This window comes from Sciurus vulgaris, assembly GCF_902686455.1.
Source record: "Sciurus vulgaris genome assembly, chromosome: 1".
NCBI classification, from domain to species: Eukaryota; Metazoa; Chordata; class Mammalia; order Rodentia; family Sciuridae; genus Sciurus; species Sciurus vulgaris.
The window spans coordinates 132,446,719-132,461,566 of record NC_136461.1 but is presented as its reverse complement, the minus strand read 5'-3'; the positions used below and the strand labels follow the sequence as shown (position 1 = coordinate 132,461,566).

At 38.7% G+C, this 14,848-nt stretch overlaps 1 protein-coding gene across 13 annotated transcripts in view; it reads right to left on the bottom strand.

The window, feature by feature from the left end:
• RP1 (RP1 axonemal microtubule associated) overlaps window positions 1-14,848 on the bottom strand; it is a 322,403-nt gene that overhangs the window by 99,659 nt on the left and 207,896 nt on the right. For all 13 annotated transcript variants that reach the window (XR_013763185.1, XR_013763186.1, XR_013763187.1 and 10 more), the window contains 3 exons: window positions 9,253-9,385; window positions 7,730-7,881; window positions 4,541-4,695 (listed from right to left, as the gene is read on the bottom strand). Coding sequence is in view for 9 of the 13 variants with exons in the window: in XM_079136289.1 (XP_078992415.1) it covers window positions 4,541-4,695; window positions 7,730-7,881; window positions 9,253-9,385 (440 nt within the window). In the remaining 4 variants the exon portion in view is untranslated. The remainder of the gene's footprint in view (window positions 1-4,540; window positions 4,696-7,729; window positions 7,882-9,252; window positions 9,386-14,848) is intronic.

The following is a 14,848-nucleotide window of genomic DNA, read 5'->3' as shown; positions in this document are numbered from 1 at the left end:
TCCCATCAATCCAGGACTGACTGGTGGTTGGTTATATCCAGAGTGAAAACCTCCTTAAGTCTTTTTTTTTTCTTCTACTCCACTCTACCCAAGGAAATGATCTCAACCTTTCTGAAAAAAAAAAAGAGTACAGAATGCTAAATAGAAATGAAGCAAGAACATTTTAAAGGTGTTAGTTGAAATATCAACTCTAAAGAACACTGTGCAACATCTTGTCCTCATTCCTTAGGTGAACATGCCCCAGGGTCACTTCCCTTATCCTACTGTGATTTCATTTTGAAAAGACAAAGCTGGTCATGCTGCTCTTCCTGGCTGTCACAGTAGCTTTAAAAAAAAAAAAAATCAGTTATTTGCATTAACTTTTCAATTCCTGCATCTATAATAACTTGTTCCTGTGAGCTCATGTCAATGCCATCTCCAATCAGGAGTAATGAAGGGTGACACAGACAGACTGGGGGCACATCTTGTCTTCAGGCTAAAGAGTTTGGCTAAAACCGTCTGTGTGTCTAGACCCTCCTAGGCCAAGTGGGCTAAGAAATAAATATCATAAATCACATTGTTTCTGTTAAAAGGTACTTTTTTTTAAATAATTTTATCATTAAAGTGAAGGTTCACACATATACACACAAAGACAATACAATAACAAGTTGGTAACACAGAAAACCTGGCAACCCCTAATATAATGTTAACAAACTTTGCAGTGCATTGTACTTTATAAGATTCACTCAAATACTGGATTAAACACTGTCCTTCCAAATTCATATCTACCTAGAATCTCAGAACGTGCCCTTATTTGGAAACAGTCTTTGCAGATGTAATTAGTTAAGCTGAGATCACACTGGAGTAAAGTGGGCTTAGTTCAATAACAAATATCCTTATAATAAAAGATACCCAATATACCAAGTGAAGACAACTATGAGGCTATAGCAGCAGATATGGGAATGATGCAGACCCAAGCCACAGAAAGCCGAAGACTGTCAGAAAGCACCAGAAGGTAGAAGAAGTAAGGAGGAACTGTTTCCCAGAAACTTCAGGGGCAGCAGCGCTCTGTTGACACCTGGATTTCCAACTACCAGCCTCAGAAATTGTGATAAAATAAATTTCTGTTATTTAAAAGCACCAAGTTGCTGGGTGCAGTGCACATACATCTGTAATCCCAGTGGCTCTGGAGGTTGAGGCAGGAGAAACACAATTTCAAAGCCCTGTTTGAGGCCCTGTCTCAAAACAAAATATTAAAAGGGGTGAGGACATGGCTCAGTGGTTAAGCATCCCTGGGTTCAATTTCTGGTACCAAAAAAAAAAAAAAAAAAAAAAAAAAAAACACCAATCTTGTGGTAATTTATTTCAGCAGCCATAAGGTATTAACTCAAATAATAAATAAGAACATTCAAATCAATGGATAAAGTCTCTTGAATGTTGACCTTATTTGAATAAATTTTTCTTGCTCCAAACCTTAAATGGCCAATGCTTCCATGGTTGAAATTCACTGGTTATACAAAAAACATAAAAATAGTATTTCAGGTATAGAAGTAAAATAAAACCATATGGATGTGGGTGTTCAGTGGAAGAGGAAAAGATGAGATGAAGGCTAGAAGGAAGCACCCTCCTCACTGGTCGGTTCTGTATTTCACCTCAGCGTTCCCTCAAAAGTTCATGAAACCAATGAGCACGATGCAGTCTTTCACCTTAATTCAGGTGTGCTATAATTTTTTTGCTCTTTGAGGAAGCTCCAAGGAACACGACTGAGATTTTTTTTTTCCTTTTCCTTTCTGTATTGTGTTCATTTCTACCTCCTACTTTCCAGAACAAAATTACTCATATTGTGCCCTTCCAAGCTCCTCTACCAGGACTACCCAGTGCAGCTCCTGTGTGCACCCAAGGGTCTCTTCCAACTCCATCTGCCTTAGAGGACATTATCCTTGACCTTTCACATGCAGAGAGAAGGCTCCAGGAGCTCAGAAGCCACTGTAATTGGCTTCAGAGTCTTTTTCTATTGTAGAAAGGAAACTGTTGGGCCCTTTTCAGCTCCTGGATCTATACTCTTGTGCTTCTTTAAAAGAATTAGGGAAGCAGGATCTGTCCCATCTCTTTACAACTACTGAATAGGAAATAATGATTTGGGGCAACTATTTTCTTCATCAGAGTATTGCATGAATGAGCATTGGCTACAATTTCTTCAAGATCTTCTGTGTGCAGGGCCTCAAATGTCAGCATTTGATACATCAGGACGGTGCATAACTATTATATTATTATTGTTCACTTCATGTATTCTGTAAATAATTTTTTGAGATACAATCCAATGGCATTAATTAAGCTATCACTCTGTCGCCTCCCTCCAGATGAGACCATGTGAGAATCACAAATTAGAAGTAAGGAATCATTAAGGGGTGGGTGGAGGCAGAGGGGTCACAGTGGTAGGGGCCACACTGATGTGTGGAAAGCATGTGCAGTCATATAGTGGTGGTGAATACATCTAAAGGACCCCCTGGGAGATTTCATATTTAAGAAACTTCAGCTGAATTGATATTACAAAGTATGTCAGAACATAAGGAGAGAGCCGTGAATGGATCACTCTCTGGTTCTCTGATGTGGCAACTAAGATACATCTGCCACCCAGCCCATGAAATGCCCAGGCCCTGCGGGTGGCAGCAAGGTAGGAAGAGATGCTCAAGTTCTCTTCAGTGCTGCCTGTCCTTGTCAGATGGGGAGGCCTGTGCTCTGCAAAGCTCTGAGTAACCTTGGAAGATGAGAAAAACTTTCTGGCTGGGCCTCTCCTGCTAGAAGCTGAATCGGAATGGGACCTTAAAGAATTGACTGAGTTATGAGGAGGATAGGAGCGTGACTCAGGGTGTTCCTGAGATGCAAAGTAGAATGGAGCTTGTTCAGCTCCTGACAGGTGATCTGATTTGACTGAGATCTGGCAAGAGGACAGTTGTAAAATTAGAAGGGGGAAATGGAGTCAGAGAATAGGAAGCCTTCACTGGAAAGATCATGCTATTGGCTGTTGTTTTTGTTTTGTTTGCTTTGCTTTTTTTGGTAGGTACTAGAGATGGTTGAAGACTTCTGAACAGGGGAGTGATGTAATTTCAGTTTTAAGGACAATGTTTTCCCCTGCATTTTTTTTTTCTTCAAAAGTCTTAAGGTAAAACTATCCAATAAAAATATTAAACAATAAAATTCAAAATGAAGAAAATCAGGTAAAATCAGAATGATGCTAGTATGTAATCATGGTATAATTAGCTCGGAAGCGCTGGGTAGGGAGGACTGGAGAAGAGTAAGAAGTCTCCTGTGATAATCTAGTATTGATGAAACAAGGGCGTCCGTAAGGGCAGAGGCAATAAGGGAAAAGAAGGGTGAACTAACAGGCCCTCTGGAAGAGGAATTGATTGAACTTAATGACTAAAGAGACAAAGAAGGAGGAGGGCTTACTGTGATTCTCATGGCTCCTGCTCATCTAGTGTCATCTCCGATCACCTGGTGTCTGCAGTGTTGACTGGCATGACCTTAGTGTTTTTAGTTGGATCACCTCATTATTTTTTGTTCAACTTTTTGCTTAGTACTTAAAGTTACAATTGTCTTGGCATTTCCAAATCCATACCCTTGGAATTTCCAATTGTTTTGTTTACCTATCTTTGCTTTGTTTTTTTTTTTGTTTTTGTTTTTGTTTTTGTTTTTGTTTTTCTTTTTCTTTTTTGCCTTTTTTCCTATTGATTATCTGTTTGGAAAAGTGGGTATAGGGCAGCTCACAACATTAAATATTCGAAATTTCCAAAGTGTATCCCAGTTTCTTACCCCCACAATAGATTGATTTTTATTGTAGAAAGCTGCTCATGCGCAATCCCATTCTTGAGACTGAGGCTTGCCCATTCCCTGTGACCAAGAGATTAAGAAAATATAAATGCCAAAGCTGAGAGTTTTCTTGGGATAGCTGGACTCAGCAGACATCTGGAAAGCAAGGCTTCTCCTGAGAAAATAGGTCCTCTTCCTTAAGCAAGTAGATGTTGAATTTCGGATGAGCACAAGGGAGCATATGTGGGCTCTGAGACTCAAGGCTAAAGGCAACAGGGCCAGGTCGGGAATGAAGGGAGTTCCTTCCATGACTTACCTTTATGGGGCCAATGTACAACACAACTTGTCTAGATCTGACTCCCTGTCTTCCACATATTCTGTTCTAAAAATTTTTCTCTCTAAAATTCTCCAGTCCCGTAACACTAATTTTTTAGTAATGTAAAGAAATCAACATTTTAAACAGATATTCTCATTATTTATGCAGTGATTTCCAGTATTAAACTTTGGAAACTGTAGCAACATATAACATCCTGACACTAAGTAATTACAAAATAAGACTTCCTTACAATGTTTTGCAAAAGACCATTTACTTAAGCAATCAGTGCTGTATAATGTGCAATACTGAGTAAAAGACACAAATCCATGGACCCACAACCTCACACACACACAAGTGTGCACACACATAAACACATGCACACCCACATACCCACACACACTCCTTTGAAGTACCATAGGTCTAGACCCATATTACCTCTCACAGATGAAGACAAACTCGGATGCTGTACTGGGCTCTCGGACTATGACCTTGTCACAGTACCAGTACTGTGATTTGTCACTGGCCTCACAGTGCAATAGCACCTTCTGCAGCTTTCCGAGTGACACTGCTTCGACTTGAAATTTATCAATCTGGTGGAAGAGACAGAAAACCCCATGGAAATAACTAGAGTCCAGCAAATGACAAATGCTGGCAATAATAATAGCCCAAGGCTGCCAGAAACAGCACAGTACTTTAAAAGAGATAATGTTACTACCGTTAGCATCAAAAGGGGCAATAAAGGAAGAAAAATAAGCAAATTACTTTTTTTATCTATTAAAAATATTTTTTGGCTCTGTTTCTTTTCTCTCTTGCAGTTTTATTTTCTCCATTGTAGCATTATACAGTGTAAAAAACAAACCCTAACACAAAAGCTTCCAGTCTATGGCTTTTCTCTCATTTCTACCTCTCCCCCTGAGAAGCAGTTCACTGGGTGGTCAGGCTGGCAACATGTGGCACAATGTGAATCTGTCCTTTTCAGAATGATGAGATACTTTGAAGCATGTGGACAATTTTCTCTTTCTCACTCTCCTTCCTTCCTTTCTTTAATAAATCCCTCTCATGCACCTTCCTCTGTAAATAAAAATAGAGTTTGTTGTGAAAGGGAATTCTGTAATCCTCATTCCTAAATAGAATTGGTTTGTCATGTCAAAAATGCACTGACGTTTCCAGAGAGATGCAGGACCTGGAGAAAATGCTATTCTGATTGGAATAAAAAAGAACTTCCTACATAATAGATTCCTCCTATATTGTTGTTATTGAGAATAACCATCCTAAAATTATCTGAGGAAGAGTGATGAATTTCATTAAATTTGAGAAGTATCCAGAAGGGATAGTAGACTGTTAGCCACCATTACCCTGTTTTGTGGTAAAAATAAAAATCCAGTATTGTTTGTGTTGCCAAGATGAGATGGATTGCCTATCCTGTCTACATTGCTACCAAGTTAAATTTCATTTTGGTAATTTCAGATACACTACCTGCATCTCAAATTGTTGGTCCGTTATTGTTGATGGAAATCTGCCCTGGTTTGAGCCAGACGAAAACCATTACTAGTTCAAAGGTGATGTTTCTGTAAACCAGCTGAGAAGTGTTAATACATCTTCCTGGGTGTGCCTTGAGACTCTTATTTTCACTATCTCTCATTCCTACTGTGCCTTTGCAAGGGGACATTTTATAACACACATCACCTGTTGTAGCAGATGCAGATGATGTCCCTTCCCATGTCCTCTGGGACCGTCCCTAGGTTCATCTGCAGCTTTGGTTGACAGTTTGGGATTATTGACCACTAGCCAACTCAATCTCCTAGGTCTCCTATTCATTTTTCTGAAGGCTTCACATGATGGGACAGTTCTGAGTTTTCTCCGAAGGTCCCAAGTACAAAGCCCCACAGCAAGCAGCTCACTAGTGCCTCTATGTTGGCCTCGCTCCCTTTCCTGCCTCACCATCACCACTCCCTCACTTCTGTGGGTTCAGTGGGATCATTACCCAGATGAACTACCTGCACCCAAGCCTGTGGCTCATGGTTTGCTTTGGGGAAAACTCAAACTACAGTATTTTTCTTGCATCTTAAACCAACCTCAGGTTGTAACAGAATTAAATAGGGTCCGTTACTAACATTGTTGCCTTTGTTGACATCACTGGACATCATGGAGAGAAAATGACAATAACCAGTCCAATCAGGGTCTTGTGATGTGAGTTGTGGCTGGTATGGAATAAAGCTAATAAAAAAACACCAAGATTGTTACCATGGTTTCTTGACTACAGGCCTCTTGAAACCATTTGGCAATTCCATTATATTCCATGCATTGAGGGAAATTTTTTTTAAATGTAAAATAAAAAATGAACCAGAGAAGAAAAGCAGTTTTGTATTTCTCATTCTAAACTTCAAAATTGATACCATTAAACCCAGACTTTTACTCTTGTTTATACCCTGACGGCAACTATACCTCCTACCCAATTTTAATTTCAGTCCATAATATACCCTACCAACTCTCTGTTAACTGCTGTACACAATGATGCACTGAAGATCAATCATGAAGATGACTTGCAACATCTTAGCAACTTCACAGGATGTGGAGCTGCCACCAAATACTACATGCTGGCCAGTCAGTTAGCAGGAGCCAGGAGTGGCAGAGCCAGCACCATTTATCACAGAGTGGGATGGCAAGGAGCCTGGGGCTGATGCAAAACTAGAAGTGTCTTTCAGGGGATAATGTCACTGATCATTTAGCATAATATTAATAACATCACAACATCTAGAATTTTGTTTCTGTTCTAAATTAGTTCAGGTGTGATAGCAAAAAATTAGGCATAATTTTGTTTTTGTCTCACTCAAAGCAGAACTCGCTTTCCTATTCATTTCAGTGAAAGCTTTTGTCCAATCTACTATGACAAATAAGGGCAGAGATGAGCTTGAAGATCTTTGATGTTTCTTTATACTTCATAAACTACAACAAAAGTCTGGAAGACAGCAATCTCTAACTGGTTTATGGAATTTTCCTTCTTAAAGATATACCATTGGGTAACTATTAATTTCAGATCTCTAAGTACTTCCTTCTTTCCATATGCAACAAGTAACATTAAAAATTAGGTTAATAGATTTCCCTTTGTAAATTCTCAAACATCTAATATTTAGAAGGAATTATGCATGCAAAAGGGAGTAATGAAGAGTATTGAATGTAAATAAAGTTGGTTCCAATCAAAATTTCTTAAAGTCCATTCATATAAAATATGAAATATATGAAATATCCTATAATGGTCCTTCTGTGGTCTGACCTTTTAGAATAATGCTTTATGGCTCTCAATCCTGAGACAGCATGTTTTCCTTGACATCTTCTCAACTCACTTTGCTCTTTTTCTTACTTTATCACTATATTTTAGTCTTTTTAAATTTTCAATCTTTTTCATTGTTCCATTATTCATTATAGCTTTAGAGTGTCCCATTTTTCTTTCAAGAAGAATTTCTAAAACACAGCAACCTTAGGAAGACAGGTCAGGAAACATGTATTAAGATGTCACCAAACTAATACTTGAAAAGTGTCTAACATCTTTTAGATCTTAAATCACATGTGGCCAGCAACAGAGAGGATGCCAAGAACCTGGAAAAGCCCTTCACACAGCCTTACCTGTCCTCTTTGGAATCTTATTGGCATGTTGGATTTGCGCAGCAGCCGAAGACCAGAGTCTCCCCTTTCCCCATAAAGACAGAGGGAGACCTCAGATTCCGTTTTGTCTTGTTTTAACAGTCCAGTATAGACATCAACATGGTATCTCACCACTGGCAAAGCAGCAAGGAGAGAAAACAAGAGGAAATCTATTACCTCAGAATTCATACAAACAGAAATCAAATTCATGTGTCCTCAGATTGTATTTTTAAAAACTATATGATAAACCTTTTAATTTGTACATTTTGTATTTATTGAAAGACTTTTGTCCTTGGATTGTTTTCCTCCACATTTTTTATTGGTGCATACAGTTATACATAATGGTGGGATTTATGGTTACATATAAGTATATGCACAATGTAACAATATAATTTGATCAATTCCCTTCCTCTCCTCCCAACCCCGGTTCCTTCCTCTATTCTCCTGCTCTCCCTTTGCTCTTCATGAAATCACCCCCCACCCTCTATTCCTTTTCCTGCTCTAGTTTCCACATATGAGAGAAATATATGACCTTGACCTTCTGAGTTTGGCTTATTTCATTTAATATAATATTCTCAAGTTCTATCCATTTTTCCTGCAAATGACATTAATTTCATTTTTCTACATGGCTGAATAAAACTCCATTGTGTATATGTACCACATTTCCTTTATCTATTCTTTCTTTTTTTTTTTTTTTTTTTTTTTTTTTTGCGGTGCTGGGGACTGAACCCAGGACCTTGTACTTTATAGGCAAGCATTCTACGAACTGAGCTGTATCCCCAAACCCCTTTATTCATTCTTGATGGAAACCTAGGCCATAAACATGGGTTATGCATGTATCACTACAGTATAATGACTTTGAATGTTGAACACTTTTTTATATATTGGTTGGGCATTTGTATTTTTTCTTTTGAGAAGTGTCTGTTTAATTCACTTACCCATTTATTAATTGTTGACACTTGAATTTTATGTTTAGCTTCAAATGGGTATTTTCACATCATGAACAAATGTGCAGAGTGTTTACACATTTTTCAAAAGGAAAAATGAAAGATTTTTTAAAAGGCTATTCTTCCATATATGACATAGGAGGACATTTTATGCTTATTATTTTAGAAGTAAGGATGAAGATGATATTGTACACAATGCTTAAAATTTAAAATGATGTAAGTTTTGATGTGGAAATAAATCAAAAGTGAGGTGATGGCAGGAGGGAACCAGCTGGCCCCAGGCAAAGCCAGGTGAGACACAGCCATGACATTTCTCATCTTTCATAGCCTCAGCCTCTGTGACACTTGTTGGACCATAAGAACCATTTTGAGATGTGTTTAATTCCAGATCCACCACTGACTTATGCTCAAACACTGAAAAAGTCACTTCTCAGTGGATAAAACAACTCTTTTAAGAAGCAGGGAAAATATTCTGCAACTAAATAGTTCAAAAATAAATTCAAGAAGCTATACAGCAACTTAATGTGCAATATATGCTTCTGAAGACTATGAACACACATGGAAAAATAGGTTGTCCATCTTTGATTACAGGAAGCTCACAGACAATGTCCCCATCTGCTCGGATCCCAGAAAGACACACGTTGGCTATAAAATCTAGTTTCTTCTTGCTCCTCATGTGCTGCATAGTTACCTAGGATTAGAAGAAACAATGAACAAATTGCAAGGCTTCCAACCTCTCATAGAACTCAGAATTCAAAATGAACCCCAGGGATTACAGGAGTATACTTTGCACTCTGGTGGTAGTAGTGGTGGTTGCTTGTGGCTGTGATTTATTAGATCAATATGTCCCAAGGATATGTCAAGTGATTTTTTAAAGCATATTTTAACTATCACCAAATAAACTGGTAAAATTCTTAAAATTTATTGATAAGAAAATAAAGGCTTAGAAATATGAAATGAACTGTGTCTTATTTGAAGATATCAATTTTGCCTGTGGCCGTGACCAAAAAAAGTAATCTGCAGGAGGAATGCCAGAGGAGGCTTCCCGATACCTCGTAAATGTACTTATTCATCTGTAGGCTGTGAGTGAGCCCTCAGCTGCTGCAGCCACAGGGCTCATGTGTCCCAGTGGTGCCTTTGCCTTCCTGCCCAATGAATGCTCACTGGGCGCCTCCTTAGGGCTTGCTCCCTTGGTGGCTATTTTATACAAGTTCCCCTTCCCACTGTCTTCTCCTTCCCACCTCAGCACACTAGCAGAGAACTTGCTTGCCTTTCTTCCCATCACAGTGAATGAAATGTCCTTCTCCTTTTAAGATACTCATTAATAATCTAAAAAGCCATGTGTCCCTCCTCAGCTTCCTCTGGGTTCTCTGCACCTGGTGGTACAAATGTCACCACTTCTCAGGTGCTTATTCTGAGTCCACTGCCATATTGCACTGTCGGCCACTCTCACTCTTTTACAACCCTGACTTTAGGGCTATTTCAAGAGAGCTTATTCTAAATTTAAAAAATCTTATCATTTTGTACACTGCTCAACACTTTTTCAATAGTCTTTCGTATATTATAAAATTTGAAATCCCAATACAGTAAGTAGCTTACAGCTGGGTCCTACTCTTTCTGGACACTTCCTTCTCTTATCCTCTACTCTGGTCCTACTGAATGCTCATGGTTCTACAACATGGACTCATTTCTTCTCATTGGGGTTTTCATCCATATTTGTATCTCTACTCACAACAGTGTTCTTTTGACTCTACCATGATGAGCTGACCTATCCTTCATTACATAGCTTATATATGTCCTCTTCTGAGAAGTCTTCTGTGAGTCTCAGTCTGGTCAGACAACCCTCCTTTTTGATACCTGGCAGCCTACCCATTTGTGACTTAACTCCCTTTGTTGACTTGAGAGAAAGGACCATGTCCTTCTTATCTTGGTAATTACTCAAGCTCTCAGAAGTCAGTCCTTGGGTGTTTTGCTGAATGAATATTGAGTAGCTAAATAAAATGGGTATTTATCAATACAGGTGATGAGACTAAATCATACAAATAATTACTAATGCCTGCTTGCATCTCTACTTGCTCCAGGTAAGACATTCTGAAAAGAACACCCACAAGATTGTAGAGAATAGATGATATTATATGTAAGAAATGTGGAAAAGTTTATAAAAACTATATAAATTCTTCATATTAACATTAGCCAAATTTGTGTGTTTACATGTATAAATATAAAATAACATAATACATGCTACTAAACTTGAAAATGTCCTTTGAACTGTATTACACTTTAAGGAAATAAGATGGAAAAATCTGAGACACCAAGAGAAAGGGAACAATCATAAGGATTCATATGCTTTTTGATCTTAATCAGACACAATGCTCAAATACAATTATTTTTACCTTCAATCTAATCATAAGAAACCTCTGTTGTTCCAGTGGTCCTAAGATACAGAACCTGGGTTTGCTTACTTTGAAACTGGAGAGATGGCAGTAGCGAGTGAATGAAAGAAGAGTGGCCCCCTCTTATACCTGAACTTATGTGTGTGGCCATCTTGTTGCTAAGGTTTTAGTAGTAAGAGAGGGTGTCTAATCCAATTTATTTCCCTTCCTTGAGCCAGTGAGATCTATCACTGTGCTTTATTTGGAGCAAAAGACATGTTCTTCCCTAAAGATATATAGATGAACATACTCTTTAGGAGCCAGAAAACAAACAGAATTCCTAAAAAAAAAAGAGCTTCCTTAATAAATCAAGGATGCAGGGGAATACCCAGACCTAATCTGTCTGTGTTACAGATGATTCTGAGAGGGGGGACAGAGACCCTCAACCTCATCACGCCAATATTTCTCATGTGGACATACACAGCACTGCACAGGTATGGGTTGGAAGTTTAGGAGAAATGCTCTCTACCATTAGGGAGATTTTATAGATAATCTGTGAGGTATATACTCAAAATATTTAAATAAATGAAAACTACATTAAAAAGCATATTAATTGCTCCATACTAAGCTGTGTATAGATTTGAAATAATGCAAAGATCAGGACAGAATAATTTCAGATGAATCACATTGTTTCATCATGATGATAAACAGGGGTCATAAACAGATGAATAAGAATCTTTTAGATTCTGTACTTGACGCCTTCTCCCTGACATATAAGGCTTTTACAAGTTCAGTCTTCTTAAAACTTCATCAGGTTCTTCCTCCACACTAACCCTTCATGGAAACTGGAAGGAAGCCTCAAGTTTCTGAGTCCCACTATGATTTCCACCTCACAGGTACTCAGTGGTGACAGTTCCAATTTGACTTAAGCTCAATACTACTACCATCACTGGAAACCCTCTGGGGTGGGGACTCCAGGTGAGTTCCATTTACCCTCAAAATCATAATGCCTCAAAAGAGGAAAACAAAGAATCTAAGTTTATTTGTTCTTTTCAAAGCTATAAAAGCACATGGCAATGGATCTCAACCCAGTGAGATTTTTGCCCCCTGCGGGCATGTGGCAGTGTCTTCAAACATTTTTGGTTGTCGCAACTCGATTATGGAGGTTGCCCCTGGCATGAAGTGGATAGAAGCCAGGCATGACACTAAATATTCTACGGTGCACAGCACATCCCCCAACAATAAAGAATCATCCAGCCCCAAATGCCAATACTGCCAAGGTTAAAAAATCCTGGGATATCAAAACAAACAGTTGCTTAATAAAATATTTCATTAGATAGAGTGATACAGGTAAATACAGAAGAGGTAGACAGACAGACATAGATCTTATCTTCAGTTGTATTTATGTTCACATGCAAAAATTTTTTTTCATTAGTTAAAATTAGAAAGGAGGACAGAATTCTTGGAAGAACACAGTGTATAAGCCCAGTCATGTGGTAGTTCATGGCAGGAATCAGAAAAAGGATGTAGCAAGTAGAAGAGAAACTGGATTGGGCTCAAAGGGACCTTGCTTTCCCTCCTGATGCTGCTACCTACCAGGTGGAGAGCCTTACTAAGTAGAAATTACACATATGACCTGTGATCCTTAGGTTCTTGTTTGGAAAACTGTGTCACTAGATTGAAGAATGTTTTGTGTATAAAAAATGAGATGGAAACATCTTATAGAAAATAGTTTGTAAAATGATTAGACATAGCAAGTTATTTCCCAAAGCCGAGCTTTCTCAGGAGTGGGGCTTGAAACCCAGGGGTTTCATAAGAGTGTGTCCTTTCAGAACAACTGATTTTCCAGGCTGACAAGAAGAGGGTGGTACAGGTGCCTGGCAGTCAGACCACGGCTTCCTAGATCCATGGGCTAGCTCTGTGACAGTGGGAGTGGCTTGTCTTCTCAAATTCTCGATTTCCTCAACTGGGTTAATTATAGTATCTACTTTATGGTGCTTTAAGCATTAAAAGTGGTAATGTAGATCCTGAGTGTTCAATATATGTTTATTGTTCTCAGTAGTAGCATCAAAATTAACCATAGAGACATCTGAACTCTTAACTATTATTTGGGATTAATTGTGGCTCCTCTCTTTCTAACATTCTTCTAGTACTGCATAGGGAAAATATCAGCCAAAACCTCAGTTCTTTCTAATCAGAAAAAGAACTTCAATTCCAAATCCCAGCTTCCAAGCTCCTTGGGTGAACTGGCCGGGGTCATTTGGAAGAAGAAGAATGGTTTCCTTTGTTTCTCCTTCCCTAATCCAATCTGAAGCTGATTCCCCTGTCCCCTGTCTTCTGGGCTCTTCCCTGAATTCATTAGTCAAGGGATTCATAAATAAAAGGGAAAATCTCTAAATTCAAAAGAAAGAGACCTCAAAAGTCTTTAGAATTCTCTGAGTGTGCTTTCTCTCTCTCTCTCTCTCTCTCTCTCTCTCTCTCTCTCTCTCTCTCCCCCCCCCCCCCCCCCCCACATTCTCACAATAAAGGTCTCCTGCTTGGCTAGTCTCCCAGATCCCCAACTGCAGAGTCCCTGCATGCCTTCCCTAAGATGGCTCCCTTCTGGTCCTCTTACCTCAGGCAGGAACACATAAGGAAAAAGGTGTCCCTTCCCCTCCAGACTGCAGGTGCTGGCACCATTCCAGCTCCCCTCTATGGTTTACTTCTCTTGATAATGTCTTCCCCTTATCCCTTTCCCTCACTCTTCTCTCTGCATATCTTTAATGTCAACCAACGTAACCAGTGGAATAAGGATAGGATCAGGTAGAAGGAAGGGGTGCTATCCCTGTGGCCAGAACACTCAGGGTCATGCAGGCAAAGTAATCAGTCACCCTAGTGTGGTGTCACATCTCTTCTGACTATTAGTATTGAGACTAAATGCTATAGCCAACAATAATTATTGCAATCTACATTGCACATTGTTTTATAAAACTAAGTATTTATTTAACCCAAATTCATCTTGTCTTTTCTTAGGGCTTAGAGGAAAAAAGATAAAATGTCAAAGTTTAAACACACATACACACACACACACACACACACACACACACAACTTTCTGAGAGCTACACATGTGGCCAGTTGTCTGACACTGAATGTACAATCAAAAATTCATTACAAAGAGAAAGGTTGAGAAAACTGCTTTTAGAAATTCTACTCTGAGGTGTTAGAAACGTTTGTTCTATAAAACAAAAATATGTGTAATATATTCTTGGTATATATTCAATGCATACAAAGCTTTTTCTAAAAAATACTCACCGAGACATGCGTTGGGCATTTAAATGTTTATAGCACTTTACAATATCTGATTTTAGGGAGGGAAGAGGGAGTACCAAGGTTAATCATTAGTATTTTCTTTCTGGAGTCAGAAATACAAAAATATAATAAGGCTTCAATGTATTTTCAGAGAACACTTTAAGTATCCCAGCCAATCAGACACAGAGTAAACACAAGACTCTAAATCTCCCCATTTTTCCTCCTGTGTTTTGTACAAACACCCTATTTGTTACAACAACTGGACAAGGAGGATCAGAGATGGTATTTAAAACAGACAGAGGGACTATCAAAAACACGAATTTATCCTTGGTTCAAATAAGCTGGCACAACTTTGAGGATGTTTCTCTAAACTGCTGGAGTCTTTTGAGATTAAACATTTGACTGGAGATTTTGTGAGAAGAAGCTGGTACTTCCTGTTGCTCACTGAACTAGAAAATCCTCAAAAACAAACTATTTTTCTTACTGCATATCA